The sequence below is a fragment of the Ipomoea triloba genome, chromosome 6 (assembly GCF_003576645.1).
Source record: "Ipomoea triloba cultivar NCNSP0323 chromosome 6, ASM357664v1".
In the NCBI taxonomy this organism is placed as follows: Eukaryota; Viridiplantae; Streptophyta; class Magnoliopsida; order Solanales; family Convolvulaceae; genus Ipomoea; species Ipomoea triloba.
The window spans coordinates 18,655,013-18,680,450 of record NC_044921.1 but is presented as its reverse complement, the minus strand read 5'-3'; the positions used below and the strand labels follow the sequence as shown (position 1 = coordinate 18,680,450).

The window sequence follows — 25,438 nt, the reverse complement described above, 5'->3', positions numbered from 1 at the left end:
AGGAAAATGCTACAATAATACAATATAATACCTAAAAATGTTGTATTAAAAAAAGTGATGTGTTCAATCATTCATATAACTAATTGATAGCACAAATTCTGAGTACTATGGCGGGGAAGTATATTATTAGATATGTTCGAGTACAAGCATAACCTTTTAATGATATTCGTATATGTAAATAAATGAGGTGTATTCTGGATCGTCTGTAATGAGAAAAAGAAAAAATCTCCTATCTTAATAATTAATGTGCTTTTTCATAGACGGTGGAGGGGACACATACTACTGAGGTTGTGGCATGCCCTCCACCTTGATGCTATGGGTTTGGCGGGCGTGGTGGCCGTGTCAAATGTCTTGACGATGTGAATAACTTGATGTGATGTAATTACGCAAGTCGTTCGGGAATTCGTTGCGGATGATAAGGGTCTTATTCTCGACCGATTTGACTATCTTCTTGATCAGATACGATCGAGACCATATCCTAAGTTTAATCTAATCTTAGCATGTTGTATAGCGTGTATTGAGGTGGGGTGTCTGGGTCGAGAGACAGACTGTATTAGACAAGTCCTGCTCGGATACGCTCGGTCCTTACCTTGCCAACGTACAATGGGAGACAACAGCATCTCCCCTGAGGCTCGAACTCGCCCTTTCTACATGATGTGCAACCGAGTGCCACTAAATCACATGTCATTGGGCTCATCAGGTAATACTTATGAGAAAAAGTAGAATATTTATAAAAACGTGACTATTTCAAGGATCTTGATCAGAGATTTTGCTCGCTCGCAAGGAATATAAGTTTGGTAGAATTGAGAATTCTTCCCTCAACTCCTCGGTTTTGGCACATTTCTTTCTTTTCTTTTTTGGTTCAAAGCAGCAGCAGCAATCAAAACCTTCTTTTTCCTGCTCTCTCACTCTCACTCTCTCTCCCTCCACACATTTCTCAGCAGGTCCCCCACTCTGCCTTTATCTCTCTCTCTACAGGAATTCTTCTCCTTTAATTTTCTCCTCCATTGTTAAAGCATTTCCCCTCCATTGCTAAAGCGAAGCGAAAACCCGTAAAGTTCTGATATTTGTGACTTCAAAGTACCATCTTTTAGGCTGCTTTTCTCTTGCGCTTTTGAAAGGGGGGTGGTCCACTGGTTTGCCTGCTGGGTTTCTTTCGCTATACACCTTTACTTTGTTTTTTAGCATCTGGGTCTTTGTGGGCCTCTCTTGGTAGGGCTGCCCTAGAAAGAGGTGGGTCTTTGCCCAAGATCTACCCTTTTGCATCTCTTTCTTCATTATCTGTTTCTCTTTGCTCTTATCTCCTGCTTTCTAGTGTTTGATGACTCTCTGTGAGTTTTACAAAAGCTGCATTTTCTTATCTCAGTCAATTGTAGATATTTTTGTATCTGAAGATTCAAGGCTCTCTCAATTACAGATTGAGGTTTTTTCAAGGTAGGTCTTTTAGTCCATGTGATTTCTGGTTTTCTGTTGTTGATGATACTGATCTGCCTCTGGAACTAATGTTTTATAAGATTAGATGTCATTTAGTCCTTATGGGTTGAAGTTTTTATTTGTATTTTTTATTTCTGTCTGATTATTTGTGCCTTTGCTTTTATTAAATCCTTATTCTTGCCCTGTATTTGCTTTCTCATCCTTCTCTAATTTTAAATGCTGGTTTAGGGTTCTTAAAATTGGGTATTAAGTTGTTGCATTGAGGCAATCATGTAATAAATTATAATTTTGGCATAGGGGATGGATTATGTTGCTGATTTTTCTTATTTTTGTGGTGATAGAGGTTTCCATTCTTGAATAAGTTGCAAGTGATGATAGGAGAAGGGTTCATGAATTGAATTTGGCAGCTGAATATGTGCTTGGCCAGCCAGGTGAAATTTAGGTACCGATTTTCGTTTCAATGGCATTGAAATCTGGTGTCAAGGGTTCCCTGGAGAGGCTAAACAGGACAACTGGAAATCAGACATCAGAGAGGAATTCTAACAGGTCTTCGCCTTCACAAATCTCAAAGAGTTGCAACGTTGAGGATTTAACTTCCAAAGAGTTCCCGGGGGATGCTCGAGAAGTGTCTAAGCAGCTTAGAACAGATACAACAGTCAACAAGAAGTCACACAGCTCCCAGCAGAATGGATCTGCCAATTTACTTGTCGAAAGATTGGATTCAAGCTTGTCTTTGGGTGTTTTAAAGCATCCACCTTCGGGTTTAAGTTCTACTCGCGATGAATTAATAGGCACACTTGAAGGAGGAGATGATCAGGAAAAGGAAGATACGGGGAATGTTTCGGTCAAAGACAGCTTAGCCTTGACCAAAGTTAGCGATGGCACCAGCAGCATTGCTAAAACGAGTGGAAGTGCCAAAATTAGTGACCAAGCTGATTTTATGGAGAGTGGGAAGAGTAGCATCTACCGGGGCAGCACAAGCACTGACGTAAGTGATGAAAGCTCGTGTAGTAGCTTGAGCAGCAGCATTAATAAGCCTCACAAAGCAAATGACTCGAGGTGGGAAGCCATCCAAGCTGTCCGAGCTAGAGATGGAGCCATGGAATTGAGGCATTTCCGATTGATAAAGAAGTTGGGCAGTGGCGATATTGGGAGTGTACATCTCTCGGAGTTGTGTGGCACCAAGTGTTATTTTGCCATGAAAGTTATGGATAAAGCATCGCTGGCAAACCGAAAGAAATTGCTCCGTGCTCAAACAGAAAGAGAGATACTGCAATCTCTGGACCATCCATTTCTTCCGAGTTTATATACCCATTTCGAGACGGAAAGGTTTTCGTGTCTTGTGATGGAGTTTTGTCCAGGAGGAGACTTGCACACACTTCGGCAGAGGCAACCGGGAAAGCATTTTTCTGAACAAGCAGTGAAGTATGACTCTTTCCCTTCTTTCTTCATCTATTTGTATTTAGTTATTATTTTATATTATTTAGAATTACTGCTTCAAGCATGCCTTATATAAGCAACGTTTTAAGCAAAAATGGTTAATCTGAGTAGAAGTCTAGAAGTATTTGTCCCAAATTCCCAACAAGGCTTAACAATTAGTAATGGTTATAGCTCACAGATTCGGAGTTTTTTGAAACTTATTTTATTCATTTGTGAACTTGAGAAGTAAGTCGGATTTTGGAATTTTGCAGGTTCTATATGGAACTGCAACAAGATATATGATAGTCATTGATTTCCTAAATAAATAAGACTTCTAAATAGCTCTCAAATGTGAACAACTCATCAATAAGTTGCCCTAAACATTTCACGGGTGGTGTCTACTTCATATTTAATTCTTGCCCATTTTTGACATAATTAACTCTTATCGTAGATTCTTCCTTATTCTTGCTTAATGAACTGGATCCACACTTTTTGGTATAGAGCTGCAACACATTCGATTATGCATCTTCATGGAACGGAGTGTGGTTTTGTGGCTTCTGAAATAATGATTTCATTTTATTATCATAAATTGTAGGTTCTACGTTGCAGAGGTCCTTCTTGCTCTAGAATATCTCCACATGCTTGGTATTGTCTACCGAGACCTCAAGCCCGAAAACGTCCTTGTCAGGGACGATGGACACATTATGCTCTCCGACTTTGACCTCTCCCTTCGCTGTGCTGTCAGTCCAACAGTTGTCAAGTCGTCATCTCTCGAGACAGAGCCCCTCAGGAAAAATTCTGTTTACTGTGTCCAACCTGCCTGCATTGAGCCCTCCTGCATCCAGCCGTCCTGTGCGGTCCCCACGACGTGTTTTGGGCCCCGCTTTTTCTCTGGCAAGTCGAAGAAAGAGAGGAAGCCCAAGCCCAAGAATGAAGTTGGTAACCAAGTCAGCCCCTTACCCGAGCTCATTGCCGAGCCAACCGGAGCTCGTTCCATGTCATTCGTGGGGACCCACGAGTACCTGGCGCCCGAAATTATCAAAGGTGAAGGGCACGGTAGTGCTGTGGACTGGTGGACTTTCGGGATCTTTCTGTACGAGTTGTTATTCGGTAAGACACCTTTCAAGGGATCAGATAACCGGTCTACCCTTTTCAACGTCGTTGGGCAGCCTCTACGCTTCCCAGAATCCCCGGTTGTCAGCTTTTCCGCTAGAGATCTGATACGAGGCCTACTCGTGAAAGAGCCACAGCATCGTCTTGCATACAAACGGGGAGCTACCGAGATTAAGCAGCATCCATTCTTCGAAGGGGTAAACTGGGCATTAATCCGGTGTGCAAGCCCTCCCGAGGTCCCTAGGCCGGTCGACTTTGAGAGGATTCAAGCCCCGCCACCGCCATCAACAACAACCAAGAAAGCTGCTGGTGGAGCTCTCCCCTACCATCAGAATCCAGACAACTATCTCGAATTCGATTTCTTCTAAGCGGACCGACATTTCGGTTTGGCAGTTGGCACAACGAAACGAAATGAACGTACAAGGTTAGAAGTGTATGTCTGTAATGTTGGTAGTTAATTATCTGTGTTTGATGCTACTTGTGTGAACGGTTCAATTTTGTTGTACTGCAAATATTCTCTATTTATTGGTCAGAAATGCAAGCAATGTTTGAACAGTGTGTTTAGGCAGAATATGTCTGTAATGTTGGTAGTTAATTATCTTAGTTTTTTTTTTTTTTTTTTTTTTTNTTTTTTTTTTTTTTTTTTTTTTTAAAGATATTTATTTTTCTGTGTCTCTTTCATTCATTGTTCTCTTTTTTGGATGACATAAATTAGCTTTCCTTTTATTTATTTGTTTTATTTGTTCTTTTTCTTTGAAAGGAAAAGGTTAAAAGAAAAAAATAAAAAAGAAACTAAAGTCTGAAAAAAGGGGAAGTTAAAGTCAAAGCTTGGATATAAATCGAAGTATAAAATAATAATAAAAAAAAGGAAAAATGGTACTTTTTCCCCTATGTTACGTGCTTATAGCACTTTTTCCCTCTGTGTTATTATAGTGGCAGTTTTTCCCCCTCAGTTATTTTAAAAGTGATAGTTTTCTCCATTGTAATATTAAATTGACATTTTTGCCCTTAAAATAACCATTTCATTTATTTTTATTCTCCAACCAATTATTACTAATATGTATGGAAGATCACAGTTCGATACGAACTTAATCGAACACTGTAGCAATTGAACTTAAATAGTATAGACGGTTACGGTTACGATTCAGAACCAAAAAATAAAATAAAATAATTGTTGAATTTAGACTATTTTTAAATTAGAAATAAAATTANAAAAATAAATAAATAAATAAGTTTTGATTGGCGATTCAAAATCGAAATTGGAACCGAACCGTACCGATTTATCAAAATAAGTGTTTGATCATTTTTACTATATATGATTGTGGTTAAGTTCCGGTTCACGGTTCAACAATTATTTAATTTTATTTTTTCGGTTATGAATCGTAACCAGAACCGTCCATACTATTTCGGTATGATTGCTACAGTGTTTGGTTAGGTTCGAACCGAATTGTGATCATCCATACCCATAAGTAATAATTTGTTGGAGAAGAAAAATAAATGAAATAATTATTTTTAAGGGTAACAATGTCAATTTAACATTTCAAGGGGAAAAATTGCCACTTTAATAATACAGGGGGAAGAGTGCTATAAGCACATATAGGGAGACAAAGTATCATTTCCCCTTAAAAAAAAAAAAAGGGATATAAAAAGTGAGAAGTGAAACGAAGAGAAGTGTGAAAAGAAAACACGATAAAGAGAGGTAGAGAAAAAAGAAGCTAAAGATTGGGTATGAAAATGGGAGCAATAATAGAGACAAAGGAAGAACAAAAATTAAAAAAAGAAAAAGGAAAGAAAGCATAATGTATTCCAAAATTTTTCTTTCATTGCTCTGAAAATGTACGAACTTAAATGTTACTCTTACAGTTAGGATTGTTCAAGACATCCCGTTTTCTCAACCTTACTTTACATCTTTTACCTCCTACAAACTCAAAAGTTTCACCTTTTCTTTTTCTATTATTTTTTATTAGCCTATTTCTTTTTATCTTTCACCTAACTGAATTTTACAAAAATGCCAAAATGATTTTTTAGTTAGAGCAATGTTATTTTCCTTTTTTAATTGTACATTATAATGTCAAGTTCTTGTAGTCTGATGGCATCATTGTTACCATTTCAAACGAAAAGTCTTATGTTTAACTGTTTGAGTCACTATATATAGGTCAGACTAGATTTTAGTACTCAATTTTTATTTTAACATTATAATATTTACTTCTTGACGTAACAATAACATTCTTTTGTTCATTGGCTGAATTAATAATATAAAGAAGTGAATACTAGAAGGTGAAATCAGTATCACAATGTAGCATAACTAGCGGTGTAAACGAATCGAATTGAGTCAAATACTTCAGTATTCGATTCGAATTCGATTATTTTGATGAGTATTCGAATTCGAATTCGTTTAGTGTTCGAATCCTAAATTCCGATTCGTATTTGATTCGATCAATTTATTCGAATATATTCGATTCGACTCGAATATTCGAATTCGAATATATTCGATTCGACTCGAATATTCGAATTCGAAATGACTATCTTAATTTTTTTTTTCTAAATTTTTCAATAAATTAAGATAAAATATAACAAAAAATTCGATTATTGGGAAGACTGAAGGATGAAGCACTGAAGCGGTTGCTCTCACTTTTATTTTAGCTTAGGGTTTTATATATATATATATATATATATATATATATATATATATATTCGAATATTCGAATCGAATCTATCCTGATTTGTATTTGGATTTGAATATCATTCGAATCAAAATGTGTATTCGAATTCGGATTTGTATTCGAAAACGAATCGAATCAAAATTATTTGATTTGTTTACACCCCTAAGCATAACTCTTTGAGTTAAAGGTTTCGTAATAAATTTTGATAATGTTCCTCAAAATGATTTCTACGTATTGCAAAAATGACTCCTTTGATCACTTATAATAGCACGAGGAACTCAAATCCATTAAAATGTAACATTTCATAAAACCTATAACTATTGAAGAATAATAATAAGTTTTGATGGCTTTTGCTTCCACCCATTTTGAAACACAATCAACAATTAAAAGAATATAATGAAAACCACAAGATGATTAAAAGGTCATGTGAAATCAATGCCCACACATCAAATATTTTCACAATTAAAATGAGAATTTGAGGCGTTTCATTTCTATGAGATAATGAACCAGTCTTTTAATATTTTCACAAATTTTACAACACAAATATGTATCTTTAAACAAACTTGCCCAATACAACCCACAATACACTTTTTTTTTTTTTTTTTTTTTTTGCAGTCCATTTAAGAATAAAGTGATTACCACATGTATAATCAGTGGCGGAGCCAGAAATTTTCTTCAGTGGGGGCGAAAAATAAAAAACTTAGATACCGAGTCATAAATATTGTTAACTAATGATGAAAAATCAAAATACATCAAGATAAAAAAATATTTAAAACAAAATATAAGACATAATTAATTTGATAAAATAGTTTGAATGAAAATCACATTATAAATCATTCACCTCACTATTAATATTAAAAAAAAAGAGAGAGAGAGAAGAAGTCACAATGTGACAAATAAAAAATCCAATTAAAACTCACACTATTAATATTAAAAAAAATTAAAAATGCTGCAGGGTTTGAACTTTGGCCATTTTCATTTAATATTAAGGTCTTACCATCTTAGCCTATGTTTAAGTGTTAGTATAGCTAATATATATACATTACATGTGGTGGGGGAGTGGGGGCAGGTGTCCCCACTGCCCCCATTGTGGCTCTGCCACTGTGTATAATTAAGACAAAAACATTAGAACTGATTGTTCATTTTCAGGCACAACATCACTTTATTACTTGGTCAATACAAAACATTAAAACCTAATTGCACATTAAGCTTATACAAAACAAAAAGAACCTAATTGCACACTAATCTTATACGAAACGAAAAGAGCCAGCCTAAGGATCTAACCTATAAGGCCTTTCCCTTTTTATGGTGGATTAAGAAAGGCTAAATTTCGAACTATCTGATTTTACGAAAAGTCACGTCTCCAACATCGACAACCCCTTCCTAATAGAAGGACAAAAAAATAAAGCTAATGAAGTAATCAATAGTAGAGACAAACGGCCAAAGACCTTGTAGTCTAGTGGCACCCGGTGTCTCAGTTGACTCTTTGTGCTTTAATAGGTTGAGAAAGTAGCTATGAACAGATACTACATTGTAACAGAGTCAGTAGTACTCAAAAAAAAAAAAAAAACAGAGACAAACGAAACTTTTGGATATGAAAAAATGACAAAGTAATATAAATAGAACAAATCAATCTGCAGATTTCGTGCACATCAGAATATAATTAGTCCCAAGTTATATAGTAAGTTGAGCTCAATCCGTGCCCATCAAAGCCCGAAGAGAATGCAAGCCAACAAGTCATTATCAGAGAAAAAAAATTACCTGAAAATTATAAGTAATAAAAATTATTGAGAATCCTTACTTTAAGCAAGTAGCTAGCTCTTCCAAATTTAATTTACTTTTGGCCACCGAAAAAGTCATTATACGGTGGACCGTGGTCCACAATACGTTGTGGACCATTGTCACAAAACGCCACCGTTTCATTAAGTAAAAGAAACGGTTGCCGTAAGTCTTAACGAAGCTCCGTAAAGGATACTACAGTTCATCTCAAAAGATACTGTCTCACATTTGTTTTTGTATTATCAAATGAAACTATAGTTATATCGAAATGAAATTGTAGTTGTGTTGAAACGAAACTACAGTATATATAAAATGAAACTCAATAACAATTCACATATTTGAGTGTATATTGTCCAATGAAACTGTAGTTATATCAAAATGATATTGTAGTTGTGTTGAAAGGAAACTGAATATCAATTTCACATATTTGAGTGTATAATGTCGAATGAAACTATAGTTATATTAAAAAGGAACTATAGTTGTGTTGAAAGGAAATTGCAGTGTATATAAATTTAAAGCTAACGGCGTAGAACGGAACCGCTTCAGCCGTTTGTTTTCATTAATCAAAACGACGTCGTTTTGATGCATGTACTACAATCCATTGTGGACTGCGGTCCACAGTAAAATTTGCGCCACCGAAAAAGTTGGGCTAAGATTGGTGTTTGAGGTAAACTTGTATTCCTAAATCAACTAAGTAATTGGGCCGACCTGATGCGAATGAGGATTAATTTGAGTATGTTACGGATTTAAAGGTGCCTCATACAGTTAGAGCCTACCCAGAATACTTCGTGACTTGACAAAAAAAAGGTCAACTAAGCAATTGGTTTCAACTTTTAAGTTTAAAGTCTTAAACAATGACATTCTTAAAAAAAAAAAAACAAAATAAAACTTTTAATTAGTCTTACATTTATCTTACAATTTACTCACAAAGTGACATGTATAAGCATAATTTCCTGTATAGGTCATGTAATACCGTCTGACTGTGTGATATGTAATACTTTTTAATGTGCGTAGAAAAATATTACGAAGTACATTTTAATTAAAAAATATTACATGCACATTTCACGCGAGACAGGCTCACACATAGAAGACTTAAGTTTGTTTTTTTTTTTTTTNTTTTTTTTTTTTTTTTTTGTTTTTGTTTTTTTTTTTTGTAATGTGTTGATACGCCACACCATTATTATTTATAATAATCTAAAGGTTATTCTTCATGCATGGTAGCGTGGCACTTAACAAAGGTTGCTAATTAGAAAAAAATAGAATCGAATATGACTCATTAATTATATGATTTCATATTATTATTTTTTTTAAAAATGAAATTGATTGTTGGATGAATCTTTTGCTTAATAAAAATGGATATACTGACAGAATAAAATCTTTATTTTTTTTAAGGAGTGAAGAATTAAAGAAAGAAAGAGAGTAAAAAAAAAAACTATGTAAAATAAGTTTACTAAAGTAGAGGAATCAAGAATACATTTATCAATCGGAAAAATTATCTATTTAATATACTCTTAACTATTGTTTTGAGAAAAAAGGGCTAAAATATCTATTATTTTTAATAAAAGTGTAATTCGGTATTTCAATTAAAATATTGTAAATAATGCTTCAAAATTTTAAATTCATACAAAATAATTATATTCAAATAATCTTAACAAATTTCATGCAATTAGATTCCAATCTTGATTAAAGGATAACCATCCATTTAAATGTAATTATACCCTTATATATCATGACGTCAAAACTTAAAAATTAATTGCTAAGCTAGTAGTGACATGTTTGGTTCATGGAATAGGTCAGGAATGAAATAACATTTCTTGAAATAGACCTATTTTATAGTTTGTTATTGTCATTTTGTCATGGAAATAATATGAGCTAATACCTGTAAAGGGAATAGCCATTCTTAGGGGGGCTTTGGTATTAGTTATTCCCTGCTCTTAGGAATAACTTTTATATTACAATTAACTAGAATACCCTTTGTACATTATTAAATATTTATATTCAATAAATATAATGTATTATATAAATGTATATATTTAATTAATTATAATTTTTATTATCAATAAATATATATTTAAATACGGAGTAAATTATATATACACACACATAATAATAATAATAATAATAATAATAATAATTATTATTATTATTATTATTATCATTATTATTATTATTATTATTATTATTATTATTATGCATACATAATTACATACAAACATGTATGTTTGTTTATATTTGAGTTGTCCTGAATTAATAACTCTTTAATATAAATATGTAACCTTTAGGAGTAGTAGATTCTATGAGTGCCAAAATTGCAATTTAATTGAATGAGATTGAGAATTAAAAATCTTCAAGAAATTGAAATTTTAAAATCACCTGATTTACTTTGTAGTGGAAATATTCAATTTCATTTTCGCTAAAAAGTTGGAAATCGTGCATATTTTACAGTTCTTATATTGTGGACCGCGGTCCCAAAACGACGTCGTTTTAGTAAGTTGGAGACGGATCCCCGTAATTGACACTACAGTTCATTCCAAAAGATACTGCCTTACATTTGTTTTGATATTATCGAATGAAACTGTAGTTATATCAAAATGTAACTGTAGTTGTGTTGAAATGTAACTGCAGTGTATATGAAAAGATACTGAATAACAGTTTCACATTTGTGTTTGATATTATCGAATGAAACTGTAGTTATATCAAAATGTAATTGTAGTTGTGTTGAAATGTAACTGCAGTGTATATGAATAGATACTGAATAACAGTTTCACTTTTGTGTTTTTATATTATCGAATGAAACTGTACTTATATCAAATTGTAACTGCAGTTGTGTTGAAATGTAACTGAAGTTGTGTTGAAATGTAACTGCAGTATATATGAAAAGAAAGTGAGTGGCGCGAATTCATCCGTCTGTTTTCATTAATCAAAACGACGTCGTTTTGGAACCGCGGTCCACGATATAATTTGCGCATATTTTACAGCTTTTCCCTTTTGGATTTCCTAAATGGCCATTTGTTAGAAATTAAAATTAAATCTTAAAAAGATCATTTTTGTCCACTTTTCTTGGAGACAATTACCATACTAAAAAAATTGTGTTCAACGGTTCCAATATATTCAAATACGGATAAAGGCATTATTCCTTGGCTGGACAAAATTGATCATATTTTTTATGGACTAAAAATAAAATTATTTTTTTAATACTACTAACTCTAGTACAATGCAGTATCTGCCTCCACTGAGGCTCAAACCCACCACCTCTTCTATACAAGGAAGGGTTTGATGCCACTGGACCACAAGATCATTAGCTTATTATTATTATTATTACTATTATTATATAACACTCAATATGGAAAGTATTTATGTCTCTTAAATGTTGATTCAATTTTTTTTTTTAAAACTAACAGAATAGTGGCTTTGAGCCAAACAATTAAATAAAATTATTATTTTATTTTTTATGGAATGTGATTCCTATTCTCTAAATTCATTCTGTAAACTGACGATGCTGCATGCAAGTGCTGATGGAGGAAAGTTCACCCTAAAAAAGTAAACAATAATAATATAGGAATATGAAAATAATATATATTGGTGATTGTTTGCATAACTATTAGTGTGTCCTGACCGCACATTAAAGCGCGGCTGCACTGAAACAAGACTATACACACACACAAGTAAACCTTATGTGAGACATGTAATATATTTCTATGCTTTCATAAAAAAATATTACATTACAACTAACTCACAAAAAACGTATTCATAATATACATATATAATTTTGCATCAATTTTTTTTGTAAAAAGTTCAAAGCTATATATAATAATAAACGAAATCTTTTAGACCTAATCTTTATCTTTGTGTTTTCCTACCTTAGATTCGATAGCGATCAAAAGCTCAGAAGAATTTGGGGAAAAGTCATAGTCTCATAGATAGTGGAGTGATGCTCGGTAGTGGCTGAGAAAATTTAAACGTGATGCCACCATTTGTGAATCCAAATGCACCGCCCTATATGTCAAAAAGATAGTGGAATAAATAGGATATAATTATCGTATTAAAAGATCATAATTTTGATTATTATTAATATTTTTTAAATCGTTTACATAAAGATTTTTTAATATGATTTATGATTTATTTTTTCTGTGTAATTTGTAAACTATTATGCAAAAATAGAATTGATCTATTATACACTTTAAATAGTGACTATTAGGACTCTGTGAGTCTGAGTCATGATAGGACTATCTATCATAGTCTTCCTGAGAGTCTTCTTGTATATATTCTATCTTTGTCATTGTATTCAGGTGAACTCAATCAATACAGATATTGTGTTCTCATCTGGTATCAGTTTGTTCAGGTTCTCCCCTGATAGCCGACGGTTCTGTTAATTCTTCCGAACGGACTGTCTCGGATGCCGCGATCACATCTGCGGTCTCTCCGGCGGTGGCCTCCATGTCCATCGCTCATCATTATGTGAGTCTCAAGTTAACCAATAATAATTTTCTGTTTTGGAGAACGCAAGTCGTGCCGTTTCTTCGCGGTCACGAATTATTAGGGTTTGTTGACGGATCGTATCCGTGCCCTCCTGCCACATTACCCGCCGCTGCTGCGCCGAATCCTGCTGCCGGCGAGTCCTTCGTCGTACCGCCGGTGCAGTCCAATCCTCTTCACACTACATGGATTCGACAAGATCAGGCTGTATTGAGCATGTTGATATCTTCCTTGTCACCGGAAGTTATGCATTTAGCTGTTGGATGTCCTACTTCGCAAGCCCTATGGCGGTCATTGGAGCAAGCGTTAGCATCTTCGACCCTTGCGCATACGCTTCACCTCCTCAGCCAATTTCAAACAATTCAGCAAGGTGATTCGTCCATTGCGGATTACATTGCGCGTGCCCAGGTGTTGGTCGAGGATCTTTCTCTCGCCGGTCGGCCCGTTTCGTTGGATGAGCAGAATCTTTACGTTTGTCGGGGCTTGCGACCGGAGTTCATTCCTCTCACTGCTTCCTTAGCTGTTTGTGGCCAGCAGGTTTCTCTCCAGGAGCTGGCGTCGTTGCTCGGAACTCAGTCGTTCATGGCTGGTGGGAGTTATGGTGGTGTTCCAGCCGGTCCGACGGCGTTTGTGGCTCAGCGCGGTGGCGGGCGTTGGCCATGGCGTCGCGGCGGTCAGCAGCAGCGAGGCGGGCAGCAGCTTCGCGGTGGCCCTTTCGGCATGCAGTCTCGTCCCGCTGACGCCGCTGGGCAGTTTCGTGGCGGTTAGCGGGGCTCCTCCGGTGGTGGCGGTAGGTCTCGAGGAAGGGGAGGCCGTGGCGGTGGTGCGTGGCAGCCGCGTTGTCAGATTTGCGGGATTATTGGTCATACAGCTTTGGCTTGTTACTCGTATGTTGGCTCGCAACCTCAGGCTCATATGGTTTATAACGATAATGCTGCACATGTTCCTCCTGATTCTCATTTGTGGGTGCCTGATACTGGAGCCACTCATCATGCCACCCCTGATATAGCTGCGTTGTCTGCTTCTGAGGAATACCATGGAGATGATACCCTTCGAGTTGGTGATGGTAAGGGTTTGATTATTAGTCGTATTGGCCATGCTACCGTTCCTACTCCTTCTAGAGTTTTTAAGATGTCTGATATTTTACATGTGCCCGGTCTATCTTCTTCTCTTTTGTCTGTTCAGAGGTTTGCAACTGATAATCATGTCTTTTTTGAGTTTCACCCCTCTTATTTTGTTGTGAACGATATCACCACCAAAGCGATCCTTCTGCGCGGCAGTAGTTCGCGAGGTCTTTACACCTTGCCGGTTCCTGGATCCCGTCCGCAAGCTTTTCTGTCGTCTCGTGCCTCTTATTCGGTCTGGCATGATCGTTTGGGTCATCCACATAAGCGTGTCCTTAGCAGTATTTTGCCTTTCTGTTCTGGTAGTAGTTCTAGTCGTAATAATAATTGTACTTCTGCTTTATGTTCTGCGTGTCAGTTAGGAAAATCTTCGCGATTTCCGCTGCCGCGTACTCTGTCTACTAGTTCGAATGTTCTTGATTTAATCTATACTGATATTTGGGGTCCAGCTCTTGTTTATTCTTCCTCTGGTCATCGTTACTTTGTTCTGTTTGTTGATGATTATTCCTGGTATACATGGTTCTTCCCTATGAAATTGAAGTCAGACTTATATGCTATCTTTGATCACTTTCGTGCTCTTGTTGAACGTTCGTTTAATAGAAAAATTGTGTCGGTCCAATCTGACTTAGGAGCTGAGTACAAAAAGTTACATTCTCACTTTCTAAAGCTAGGTATTCGTCATAGACAATCCTGTGCATACACTCATGAACAGAATGGTAAAGTTGAGCGTAAACATAGGCATATTGTTGAAACGGATCTCACTCTTATGGCTCGTGCCTCTGTTCCTTCTCGATTTTGGGATTTTGCCTTTGAAACTGCAGTTTATTTGATAAATAAAATGCCTTCTGCTGTCTTGAATAATTCCAGTCCTCATTCTTTATTGCATAGGTCTCCTCCGTCATATTCCTTTCTTCGTGTGTTTGGTTGTCTCTGTTATCCTCACCTGCGTCCATACAATCGTCACAAAATGTCATATCGGTCCCCTCCCTGTGTGTTCTTAGGATATCCTGAGTCGTTTCGGGGGTATAGGTGCATGGACTTACGAACTAATAAAGTATATATTTGCAGGCATGTTCAGTTTGATGAAACTATATTTCCTTTTGCTAGTAAGCCTACTGTACAGGTGCCATCTACTCCGCTACAGCCTTGGGGAGAATCAGTGCTACAGCCTTCACCATCTGCTGAGGTTGCGGCACCTATACCCGTAGATACTACCACGGTTGCGGCAGCTCCGGTTCGGCAACGAGGGCGCCCGCGAGGCCGGTCGTCCAGACCCACGACTCGTACTCATTCCATGGCCACTCGCAGTAGTCGGTGGCCCCGCATGTGGCTCTATCTGCTCAGGTCTCCCCTCCTAAGCCTACTTGTTATACTCAGGCAGTCAAATTTTCTGAGTGGCGTGAAGCGATGGATCAGGAGTTTAATGCCTTACTGCACAATCACACATGGGATCTGGTTCCACCTCGTCCAGGTATGAATCTGATTGGCTGCAAATGGGTTTTTCGCACTAAACGGAAGGTTGATGGTTCGATAGAAAGGCACAAAGCGAGGCTCGTGGCAAAGGGGTTTAACCAGGTTCCTGTTCAAGATTTCTTTGACACGTTTAGTCCAGTTGTCAAACCTACTACCGTGTGGCTTCTGTTGAGTTTGGCTATTTCGTTTGGTTGGGTGGTCCGCCAACTGGATGTTCACAATGCTTTCTTGAATGGTAACTTAGTTGAGACTGTTTACATGCATCAGCCACCTGGTTATGTTGACACTCAATTTCCTGATCATGTATGCTTGCTTAAACGCTCCTTGTATGGTCTCAAACAGGCTCCTAGGGCATGGTTTAACCGATTGCATGGTTTTTTACTTTCTGCCGGGTTCACAGCATCTAAGACTAATGTTTCTCTGTTTTATTATTCGCAAGGGTCTGCTTGTGTTTACCTGCTAGTTTATGTTGATGATATTCTTGTAATTGGGAATGATGCACAATTAGCAGGTGAGTTGTTATCAAAATTGCCTGCCACCTTCAAAATAAGAGATCTTGGTGAGCCTGGATTTTTCCTTGGTATTGAATTGGTGAAAACTAGCACTGGTGTTCTCCTTTCTCAACAGCGATATATGAATGATATCTTGAAGCGTGCAGGTATGACTGATTGTAAGTCGCTAGCTACTCCTATCTCTATGTCGAAAACTCCTGTTACCAATGCCGAACTGTTTGATGATCCTACCAAGTACAGGAGTCTGGCTGGTGCCTTGCAATATCTCACTGTTACAAAACCAGATCTGAGCTTTGCAGTCAACCAACTGTGTCAACACATGCATGCTCCGACTATGTCATATTGGGAACAATTGAAAAGAGTCTTGAGGTATGTTAAGGGCACGCTATCCTTTGGTCTTCGTATCACGAGATCTCTGTCTAGGGAGATTCATGCTTTTTCAGATTCCGATTGGGCTGGCTGTCCTGATGATCGGAAATCCACCAGTGGATATGCGATTTTCTTGGCACAAATCTGGTGTCTTGGGTTTGTCGAAAGCAGAGAACTGTTGCTCGGTCTTCCACTGAAGCAGAGTATAAGGCATTAGCTGATGTATGTGATGAAGTGCTCTGGGTTGTATCTCTGCTGCGTGAGATTCACATTGCTGATTTTTCGGTTCCAAAGTTGTGGTGTGACAATCTTGGAGCTACATACTTGTCTGCAAATCCTATTTTTCATGCCAGGACCAAACATGTGGAGATTGACTATAATTTTGTCAGAGACAGAGTTGCAAAGGGGGATATTTAGGTGAATTTTATATCTACGAAGGATCAACTGGCAGACATTTTTACGAAGGCTTTATCAAGTTCTAGATTTTCTTTTCTTAGAGACAAGCTACAGGTTTCCAGTCTACCCTGTGCTTGAGGGGGAGTATTAGGACTCTGTGAGTCTGAGTCATGATAGGACTATCTATCCTAGTCTTCCTGAGAGTCTTCTTGTATATATCCTATCTTTGTCATTGTATTCAGGTGAACTCAATCAATACAAATATTGTGTTCTCATCGTGACTACGAATTTCTCTCGTCATTAAAAAAAATACACCGGCCTATATAAAGTTATAAACACATACATAATAGAGAGACTCCATCTAGCTAGATATATAGCCACCCACTTCTTTCAACAAAGATTAAAAAGGAATTGCTTTTATGCACACTCATAACTAATTTATGAAAGAAAGAAAAAATTAATGCCTCATACTTTAATGTTTCTTTTTTGGAAAAAAAAATAGAAAAGCGAAAATATGTTGATCCTAACAAATAGTTAATAAAAAAAAAAAGTAATTTCTGAGCTAAATATATATTTTTAGAGTAACACTTGTGTGAGACCATCACACGGGTCCCAATCCGTAAAACAAATTGGATATTTAATTAATGGGTCAGATCTTTTACCTCATCAATCAAAAATTCGATGCGTCTCACGGATTGATACCCGTGACGCGGTCTCATATAAATTTTTTACCATCTTTTTATGAGCATTTTTTTGTTTTGTTTTGTTTTGTTTTGTTATCTCATACTGTATACAGTTTTCCCTCCATGTTATCCAATGAAGGAGGCAGTTCTTGCGTTCTATGAGTTCAACTTATTCTAATTTATCTCTCTTCCTCTCTGCAAATTTTGTTGTGAACGCTGATCATGCATCAAAACGACGTCGTTTTGATTAATGAAAATAGACGGTTGAAACAACATCCATTCCGCGCCATTCACTTTCAGTTTATATACACTAAAGTTAATTTCAACATAACTGCAATTTCGTTTCGATATGACTACAGTTTCATTCGATATTATACACTCAAATATGTGAACCTATTATTCAGTTACTTTTCAACACAACTACAATTTCTTTTATAATACACTGCAATTTCCTTTCAATACAACTAAAATATCATTTCGATAGGACTACAGTTTCATTGGACGATATACATCCAAAAATGTGAAACTGTTATTCATCAATATCAGTTTATATACACTGCAGTTACATTTCAACACAACTACAGTTACATTTCGATATAACTATAGTTTCATTCGATAATATAATAACACAAATGTGAAACTGTTATTCAATATCAGTTCGTATACACTACAGTTACATTTCAACACAACTACAGTTACATTTCGATATAACTATAATTTCACTCCATAATATAAAAACAAATGTGAGGCAGTATCTTTTGAGATAACTATAATATCAATTACGAAGCTCCGTTACGATTTACGGTCACCGTTTCTCCCACTTATTAAAACGACATCGTTTTGTGACCATGGTCCGGAATGCATTGTCTAGTATACTACTATGGCCCACCCTAAAAGACTGCTTCCTCTCTGGATTGTTTTGAGCGTGTAATCATACAATATTTACACTTGAGAATTAAGCTAATGAGACCAACTTTTAACAGTTTTAGTAAAATACATATGATATTTTTACAATTATAAATATTTATGTATGGCAAATATACAAATTTAGCCCTTACATTATTTTATTACTATATATATATATATATATATATAAAGGATGGTGTGCATTCATGTCCGCAAATTCTCATGGAAAGAGATATTCTCATTTAATTATTAATGTTTGCTAACTGTTGACCCGCCACAAATCAAAGTAAAACCTACTCAAAATGATTCATTTAAATACCAATTTTAGCTAATTTTTTCCAATAAATTGTATGAATCAATCACAAGATATTTAAAACAAAAGTTTACAAGTATTCTATTTTGGAAAACAAACTCTCAACCAAATATCATGTATGATTCTAATAACAAGCCATACGTACAGGTATTCTGTACTTGGCATTTCTGTCCTCTCAAAATTCAAGACAAAATGAATAAGTAAAGAGAGAGAGAGAGAAAAAATGGTTTTCTTTGAAAAGAAGAGTGAAGAAAAAGATTCCAATATTCTATCCTAGATGTTCCATTCAGGGAGGAATTTGTGCTGTTCTATATGTGCAGTGCATGCATTCATTCTGTTCTATATATCTTCATAAGCTCATGCTGGTACGTAATATCTTACGTATGTTGGGAAATGGGATCAAACATATTATATTCATGAATGTGACTGTTAAGTTGTGAGTTTTTTTTTTTTTTTTTCTCTGATCTTTTTTCATGTATGGTGCCAGTTGGAGATAGTCATCATCAAATCCAGCAAAAAATCCCCCATTTTGACAGTCTAGCATTTGGCATGTCAATGTCATTTCATGACTTTAATTATTCATTTAAGCTTTCACTTGATGCTTGGCAATGTACATGCGACTACATAACATTGCTATATTAGATTGTGTAGCTTAATTGGGGAGAGTTTTTTTTTTTTTTTAAATACGACTGACCTTATTACATTGTAGTATGTGTTCTCCACTGAGGCTCGAACTCATGACCTTTTCATATGAGGGAGGCCACTACATGCCATTTGAGCACAAAGTGCTTGGCTTAATTGGGGAGAATTAATTGTGTTCATATATATAATTAGATAGTAGAAAAATTAGGATGGTACAACTTAATTAGTGGAAGAATTAATATTGTTGCTAAATATTTGCATAGGGAATATAATATATATATATATATATTAGGCTCTTGTCCTGTAAATGATATTATATTGTAGAAAATATATTATTCTTGTTTATTAAATTTTTCGTGGTTATTTTTCTTGGATTGTAGTGTTATGTGCATTACAAGGTTGTGTGTGCGCTCTTATTTTAGTGTGCATATTTAATCCAAGTAGATTGGTCATATTTTATGTGCACTGTTCATTTGTTAGTGTACATGTCGTCATTTATGTCAAGTCATTTTCTGTTTTTGTCTTTGGGTTCATATGTGCACACATGTGCTATTGTGTGTGCGCTTACATAATATGTGGGGTTTTAAAGGTGTGCAATCGTGTTGATTTTGTTTGCGTTCAAATTATAAACTCATTCATTAATGCACACAAATTTGTATGTATATGCACACATTCGTTAGACATGACATTTGTCTTTGTCATTTAAAAAAAAATAGCCTTAATCGTATGTTTATATTGAAATAAATAAATTAAAAAAAGGGAAAAAAATGATATACATAGATCAAATGAACTTATTTGGTTATTTTGTTATGTAAAAAAATATGCTTATTTTGTTGTGACTTACCTATTTTGATGAAAGTTTAGAATTTTGCTTGGACAAATTTGCCCCTTAACTACTAATATTATGAGAAATTTGGATTGCTAATTAGAGGCATGAATTTAAGGCATTGACATTTAATAATAGCTATTGATCTCTTGATTTCTAGGACTTAGATCCGTTCTCATATGGGAAGGGTTCTTATATATATATATAGTAATAATCACACAATCTATCATGTGTGCATTCGTACATGTACTAGTTTGTGTGCATTTACGAAGGGTTTCACGGAACTCATGAGAATACGGTCATGATTGAATACACCCTCTAAGATTTATGTTATTTATTTATTTCAACCATATAATATAATTTGATTATTTTTTATTCATTGGACATTTTACAATGACATGTCATGCGTGTTGTTTTTTTCCTTTTATAAATACCTATATTGTAATTATTCCGGGGAATATACCTCAAAAATGAGATGCTTACAAGCAATGACATTGCAAGAACTCCTAAAACTATATTAACCATTTACCTATATTGGCTAAGTACAATTAGAGGGTCGTCTTAGTTAATGCTGATCACTATAAATCAGCAATATAATCATCATGCAAATCAAGGGACTAACACTCTACATACAGCTCTATACATTCTATTATCATCTAGCTAGTGCTAAGCTAGTAGTGTTTTTGCTTTATTAAAGATTCTCATCACTTCTGGGAAGAGAGAAAAGGTGAAAGGAATTGAAACAGCTTCATTCGGAGAATTGAATTGAAGCTCATGTTTTTATAAGAACTAGAGGCCATATATCAATTTGTCACAGAATTGAAGCAAATTAAAAGAAGATTGTTGGGGCGGGAGAGAGAATATATTATAATATGGTGTTCATCACAGAAGAGATTATCAGACAATTGCAGAAGTTGATGGATGATAGTTCAGTCTCGGATTCTCTTCTTATTATCAGACAAATTTGTGTGGTTTTTATTTTGGGGATCTGTGAGGCCTTAACATTTTGCTTTTTATTGCAGTTGATGAACCACTCAAGAGGACTTTCCAGGTTTCCCCTTCATTCAATTTCTCTTCCTTTTTGCATTTTATTTATTTATTTTTTTACAATTTAGGATAGTATTGATCAAGTTCAGTAATCATTACTCACTGTATTTTATTTTATAGCTAAACATGATGTGATCATGCTTATTTTTTTTTAGTATGGTTCTATTTTCAACATAAAGTATTTGATTTGGAAAAGAGTTTCTGCATAGTTTGTTGAAATAGCTTCAGAATCTGCATTGATCTGGCTATAGATGGTTCAAATTCTTGTGTGATTTCCTGAATTTGAAATAAGTTAGATTAGTTTTAATATATTCACTTGAAAATCTCACTTGTGGATGACTATAGAGGCTTACATCTTGCTTGTATAATTGTCTGCCTGAAATCTTCAGTAGGTAGGAAGCAGGATTCTTCGGTTTTGAGCCAAAGTTGTTCAAGTTAGGGATGCTAACTCTCAACTAAGCAATAAGGGCTTAGAAGAGAGGAGGATTCCCAACCAAGTTGGTTAGATTGTTAGTTTAGTAACCACAACGTTACAAGTTTAACTCCACCTAAGTAATAAGGGCTTGAAGAGAAGGACCACCCCAACCAAATTGGTCAGACTGTTGGTTTAGTAATCACAAGCTTACAAGTTTGACTCCCAGTAGGAGCAGACTATTAACCTTCTTAGTTTGAACTGGTCAGCTCTTTGTGATCCTTTGCCGACTAGGATCACAAGTCATGAATTACTTTTTTTATCTGACATATCTCTATGATTTGATGAATTTAGATGAAAATTCTTGTTTGTGATGCTTTGTGAGCACAAGATGGATAGATAATTAGATACTTTGTTTTTTTTTGGGGGGAAATTATGTAAATTTGTTTATGAGTTCTTGGTTTGCAGAATGTACATCAAGGGTATCCAACCGAGACTCTTGTGAGGTTTCTCAAAGCCAGAGATGGGAATGTCTCTAAAACCCATAAAATGGTTAGATGCATATAACATTAGTTTAAACTTCATGCTAAAGTTTTCTTCAGAATACACCTCTCCATTATCATTTCTAATTTTCTCGGGACTCTGCAGCTTCTTGACAGTTTGAACTGGAGGGTTCAAAATGACATTGATAATATATTATCTGTAAGCTCTAGCAATCATACTTATTATCTTCTATATTCTCCTGCAAATAACCTCGCCTTTCTGATTCAACTCTGATCGTTACTTAATTGGGTATGTTTCTCATCTTCCTAATTGTTTTCTGCAGAAGCCAATTCTTCCTTCTAATTTGTATAGAGCAATAAGGGACTCCCATCTTGTAGGAATGTCTGGATACTCGAAAGAGGTGCAATGTTTTCTGATATATCTGAACTGTCATTATCTATTAGGATCAAGCGCTTACCACTACGCCAAAAGCTATAACTAGTAGCGAAGGACGCAACTAGCCCTTCAAACCTCCGCCCAATAATTCCCAAGCACTTGCCAACCTTAACTGCACACTATAAGCCGTGACCTGGGCTCTGATACCACTTGTTAAGCGTTTGACCTAACATTATCAGTGCATGAGGCATAGTTCCCTTAAGTTCCACTCGGTTTTTCATTTCCGTTTTTTGTTCCATGTAACCACAGGGTCTTCCCATCATTGCCATTGGTGCAGGGCTCAGCTCTTTCGACAAAGCATCTGTAAGGATAGAAAAAACTGATAGAATCCATTTCTTCTTCCATTTATCGTTTTCTCCAACCAAACTCATTTCGCATTCGCTTTTTGTTGCTTCATTAGGTTAACTATTATGTTCAATCACACATCCAAATGAACGAATACCGGGACCGAGTCTTACTGGTAGGTTTTGATGTGTATTGATGTATGCAGATTACAAGTACCACACTGACTGATCTGTTTTTATAGCCTTCTGCAACCAAAAAATTTGGGCGGCATATTGGTACATGTATAAAGGTTTTGGACATGACTGGTCTTAGGCTTTCTTCTCTAAATCATATTAAGGTATCTATCCTGTTGTTTAACCTTTTTCATTTCATAGATTAACATTCTTAACTTGTTCATCTTTAACAGTGCACATTTGTCTTTGTTTTACAGATTCTGACTGCTATATCAACCATAGATGAGCTGAATTATCCCGAGAAGACAGACGCATATTACATCGTTAATGCGCCATACGTGTTTTCAGCATGCTGGAAGGTTTGTCTCCTCTATATGGATCCATTAATAAGAACATTATTCCACCTGCATTTAACATCTGTTGCCTGCACCCAGGCAGTGCGACCCCTATTACAAGAGAGAACAAAGTTGAAAGTTCAAGTTTTGCCAGGTTCAGGGAAGAATGAGCTATTGAAGGTAAGATATTATGCCAAAAGCTATAGCTTAAGATGCAACTTTACTTTTTGTTTTTTTCACCAGTTTAGCAACCCGACGTCACATTTTCGAAAGGCAGGGTACTGGATTGACCCTTCAGGCCTCTGCCCAACAATCCCTAGCCACCTGGTGTTGGATTTGGCCTTTCATGCTTCTGCCCAACAGGACATATTGTCTTTATATTTGAATCCAATGCGGCTTGGCTCTGATATGTGTTCTGTTTTAACTAAAAGTTTAAACTATAGTGAAACAACAATTTATATTTTATATATTATATGCTCAGCATGGGCTTGTAACTCAAATGCAGATAATGGATTATGCATCCCTGCCACATTTCTGCAACAGAGACGGCTCTGGCTCAGGCTCAGGCTCTTCCAGGCATTCCAGAAATGGCAAAGTTGACAACAATTGTTTCTCCATGGACCATGCCTTCCATCAGCAGCTTTACAACTACACGAAGCAGCAAGCAGAGGTGACACCAATGAAAGGGGGGTCAGTCCGTGTTGCCTTCCCCGAGCCAGATCCCGACGATATCAAGATCTCTGAAACTATAGAGTCAGAGTTTCAGAAACTGCATGGGAATGAAACTTGTAATGCATTCCTTGAAATTAAGATCAATGGTGATTGAAGGTTGAAAGAGTGAGAAGTGAAACCTGATGGTGGAGTATGGTATGGTGATCTTAGTTTGTATATTAGTCCTATATAAACTTTGCAAGGAGATGGTTCTCTGATGCCATAAGAAAACAATTTTATTTGGACATACAATTTGTTAAAGTAAGAGGTCCAATTATTTCAAATAAAAATTCTCTCTTTTTTTTTCTTTTTTCTTTTTTCTTTTTTGTTATATCATACTTCAACTTTTATATATATATTATATATATATATATATATATATATATATATATATATATATATATATATATACACACACACACACACACAAACCACACATCTAAAAGTTTAAAATGACGCATCTTAAGTATTATAACTGACGCACCCTAAGAAAAAAAAAAAAAAAAAAAAAAACCACGCAACTAAAGCTTAGACCAACGGACACACCTTAAGCACACAAATCACACACTTTTAGAAGGAAAACCACGCACCTAAAGCTTTAGATCAACGCACTTTAAGTTCTCACTGAAAAAAACTGACGCACCTTAAAAACATAAACTACGCGCCTTAAGAAGGAACACGACACGCTTTAACTACGCACCTTAAGTTTGACCAATACGAAAAATGACCAAATTTTCACCGCAATTTTTTTAATCATTGCTAATCCTAGACATTGATTTTGGCAAGATCAATGGCTCTTATCTCACCGCACGTTTCACCTGGACACATTCACCGCATTTGATCATAAACATTAACCTTAACCATAGTTATTAGGTTCAAATCTTAACTATAATATTTTATAAGATTATGGTTCAAGTCCAATTCAAATAGTGTACGGTTCGATTTTGACTTTCCGACAAAGCGTAATATTTTATAAGATTATGGTTCAAGTTCAATTCAAATAGTGTACCGTTCGATTTTGACTTTCCGATATAGGTTTAATTCATGTATTATATATGTTATTATTTTTTATGGCAATGGAAACCATCGTCATTATTCTATGGAATTCAAACAATACAGAAGAGACAACTCAAGAAAAACTAAATTAGGAAGATTTTATCTTGAATAGATCAATAAAATGTTAACATGAATCAAACTTATGACATTTAAGTATGAGAGTTATACTCGCTAAGTTCATTTAGGTACAAAATTATACTCTACCTACTCAATCTTGTTCATTTAGGTACAAGATTATACTCTACCTACTCAATCTTTCATACATATGTTAGCATTTTACAGTTGGTGATATATTTTTCTCTTCTAAAAGTTATGTTAAAATTTGTGATTATTCTTCAAAATAATCAATTGT

The 25,438-nt window shown here is 35.6% G+C and overlaps 2 protein-coding genes across 5 annotated transcripts; both read left to right on the top strand.

The window, feature by feature from the left end:
* The first annotated feature begins 861 nt into the window (after nucleotides 1-861).
* Nucleotides 862-4,539, top strand: LOC116022352 (serine/threonine-protein kinase D6PK-like). Of its 3 annotated transcripts, XM_031263036.1 has the most exons (4): nucleotides 862-1,233; nucleotides 1,367-1,434; nucleotides 1,776-2,859; nucleotides 3,449-4,539. In XM_031263036.1, the coding sequence occupies exons 3-4, from the start codon at nucleotides 1,895-1,897 to the stop codon at nucleotides 4,332-4,334; spliced, it is 1,851 nt and encodes a 616-aa protein (XP_031118896.1). In that variant the 5' UTR covers nucleotides 862-1,233; nucleotides 1,367-1,434; nucleotides 1,776-1,894; the 3' UTR covers nucleotides 4,335-4,539. The 3 variants fall into 3 exon arrangements, with proteins under 3 accessions (XP_031118896.1, XP_031118897.1, XP_031118895.1); XM_031263037.1 differs by lacking the exon at nucleotides 1,367-1,434; XM_031263035.1 differs by lacking the exon at nucleotides 862-1,233 and having other exon boundaries at nucleotides 1,262-1,434.
* A 16,154-nt stretch (nucleotides 4,540-20,693) lies between these two features.
* Nucleotides 20,694-24,342, top strand: LOC116021968 (phosphatidylinositol/phosphatidylcholine transfer protein SFH2-like). 2 transcript variants are annotated; one of them, XM_031262503.1, is made up of 11 exons: nucleotides 20,694-21,055; nucleotides 21,151-21,179; nucleotides 22,056-22,139; nucleotides 22,236-22,289; nucleotides 22,414-22,491; nucleotides 22,776-22,829; nucleotides 22,927-22,986; nucleotides 23,053-23,148; nucleotides 23,242-23,343; nucleotides 23,419-23,499; nucleotides 23,825-24,342. In XM_031262503.1, the coding sequence occupies exons 1-11, from the start codon at nucleotides 21,001-21,003 to the stop codon at nucleotides 24,143-24,145; spliced, it is 1,014 nt and encodes a 337-aa protein (XP_031118363.1). In that variant the 5' UTR covers nucleotides 20,694-21,000; the 3' UTR covers nucleotides 24,146-24,342. The 2 variants fall into 2 exon arrangements, with proteins under 2 accessions (XP_031118363.1, XP_031118364.1); XM_031262504.1 differs by lacking the exons at nucleotides 22,056-22,139; nucleotides 22,236-22,289.
* Nucleotides 24,343-25,438: the final 1,096 nt, after the last annotated feature.

Coding starts and splice junctions, on each gene's coding strand:
- LOC116021968 (XM_031262503.1), top strand. CDS start 21,001: ATGGTGTTCATCACAGAAGAGATTATCAGACAATTGCAGAAGTTGATG. Junction 21,056..21,150: donor GCAGAAGTTGATGGATGATA/GTTCAGTCTCGG, acceptor TTTTTATTGCAG/TTGATGAACCACTCAAGAGG. Junction 22,140..22,235: donor TCTCTAAAACCCATAAAATG/GTTAGATGCATA, acceptor GGGACTCTGCAG/CTTCTTGACAGTTTGAACTG.
- LOC116022352 (XM_031263037.1), top strand. CDS start 1,895: ATGGCATTGAAATCTGGTGTCAAGGGTTCCCTGGAGAGGCTAAACAGG. Junction 2,860..3,448: donor TTTTCTGAACAAGCAGTGAA/GTATGACTCTTT, acceptor CATAAATTGTAG/GTTCTACGTTGCAGAGGTCC.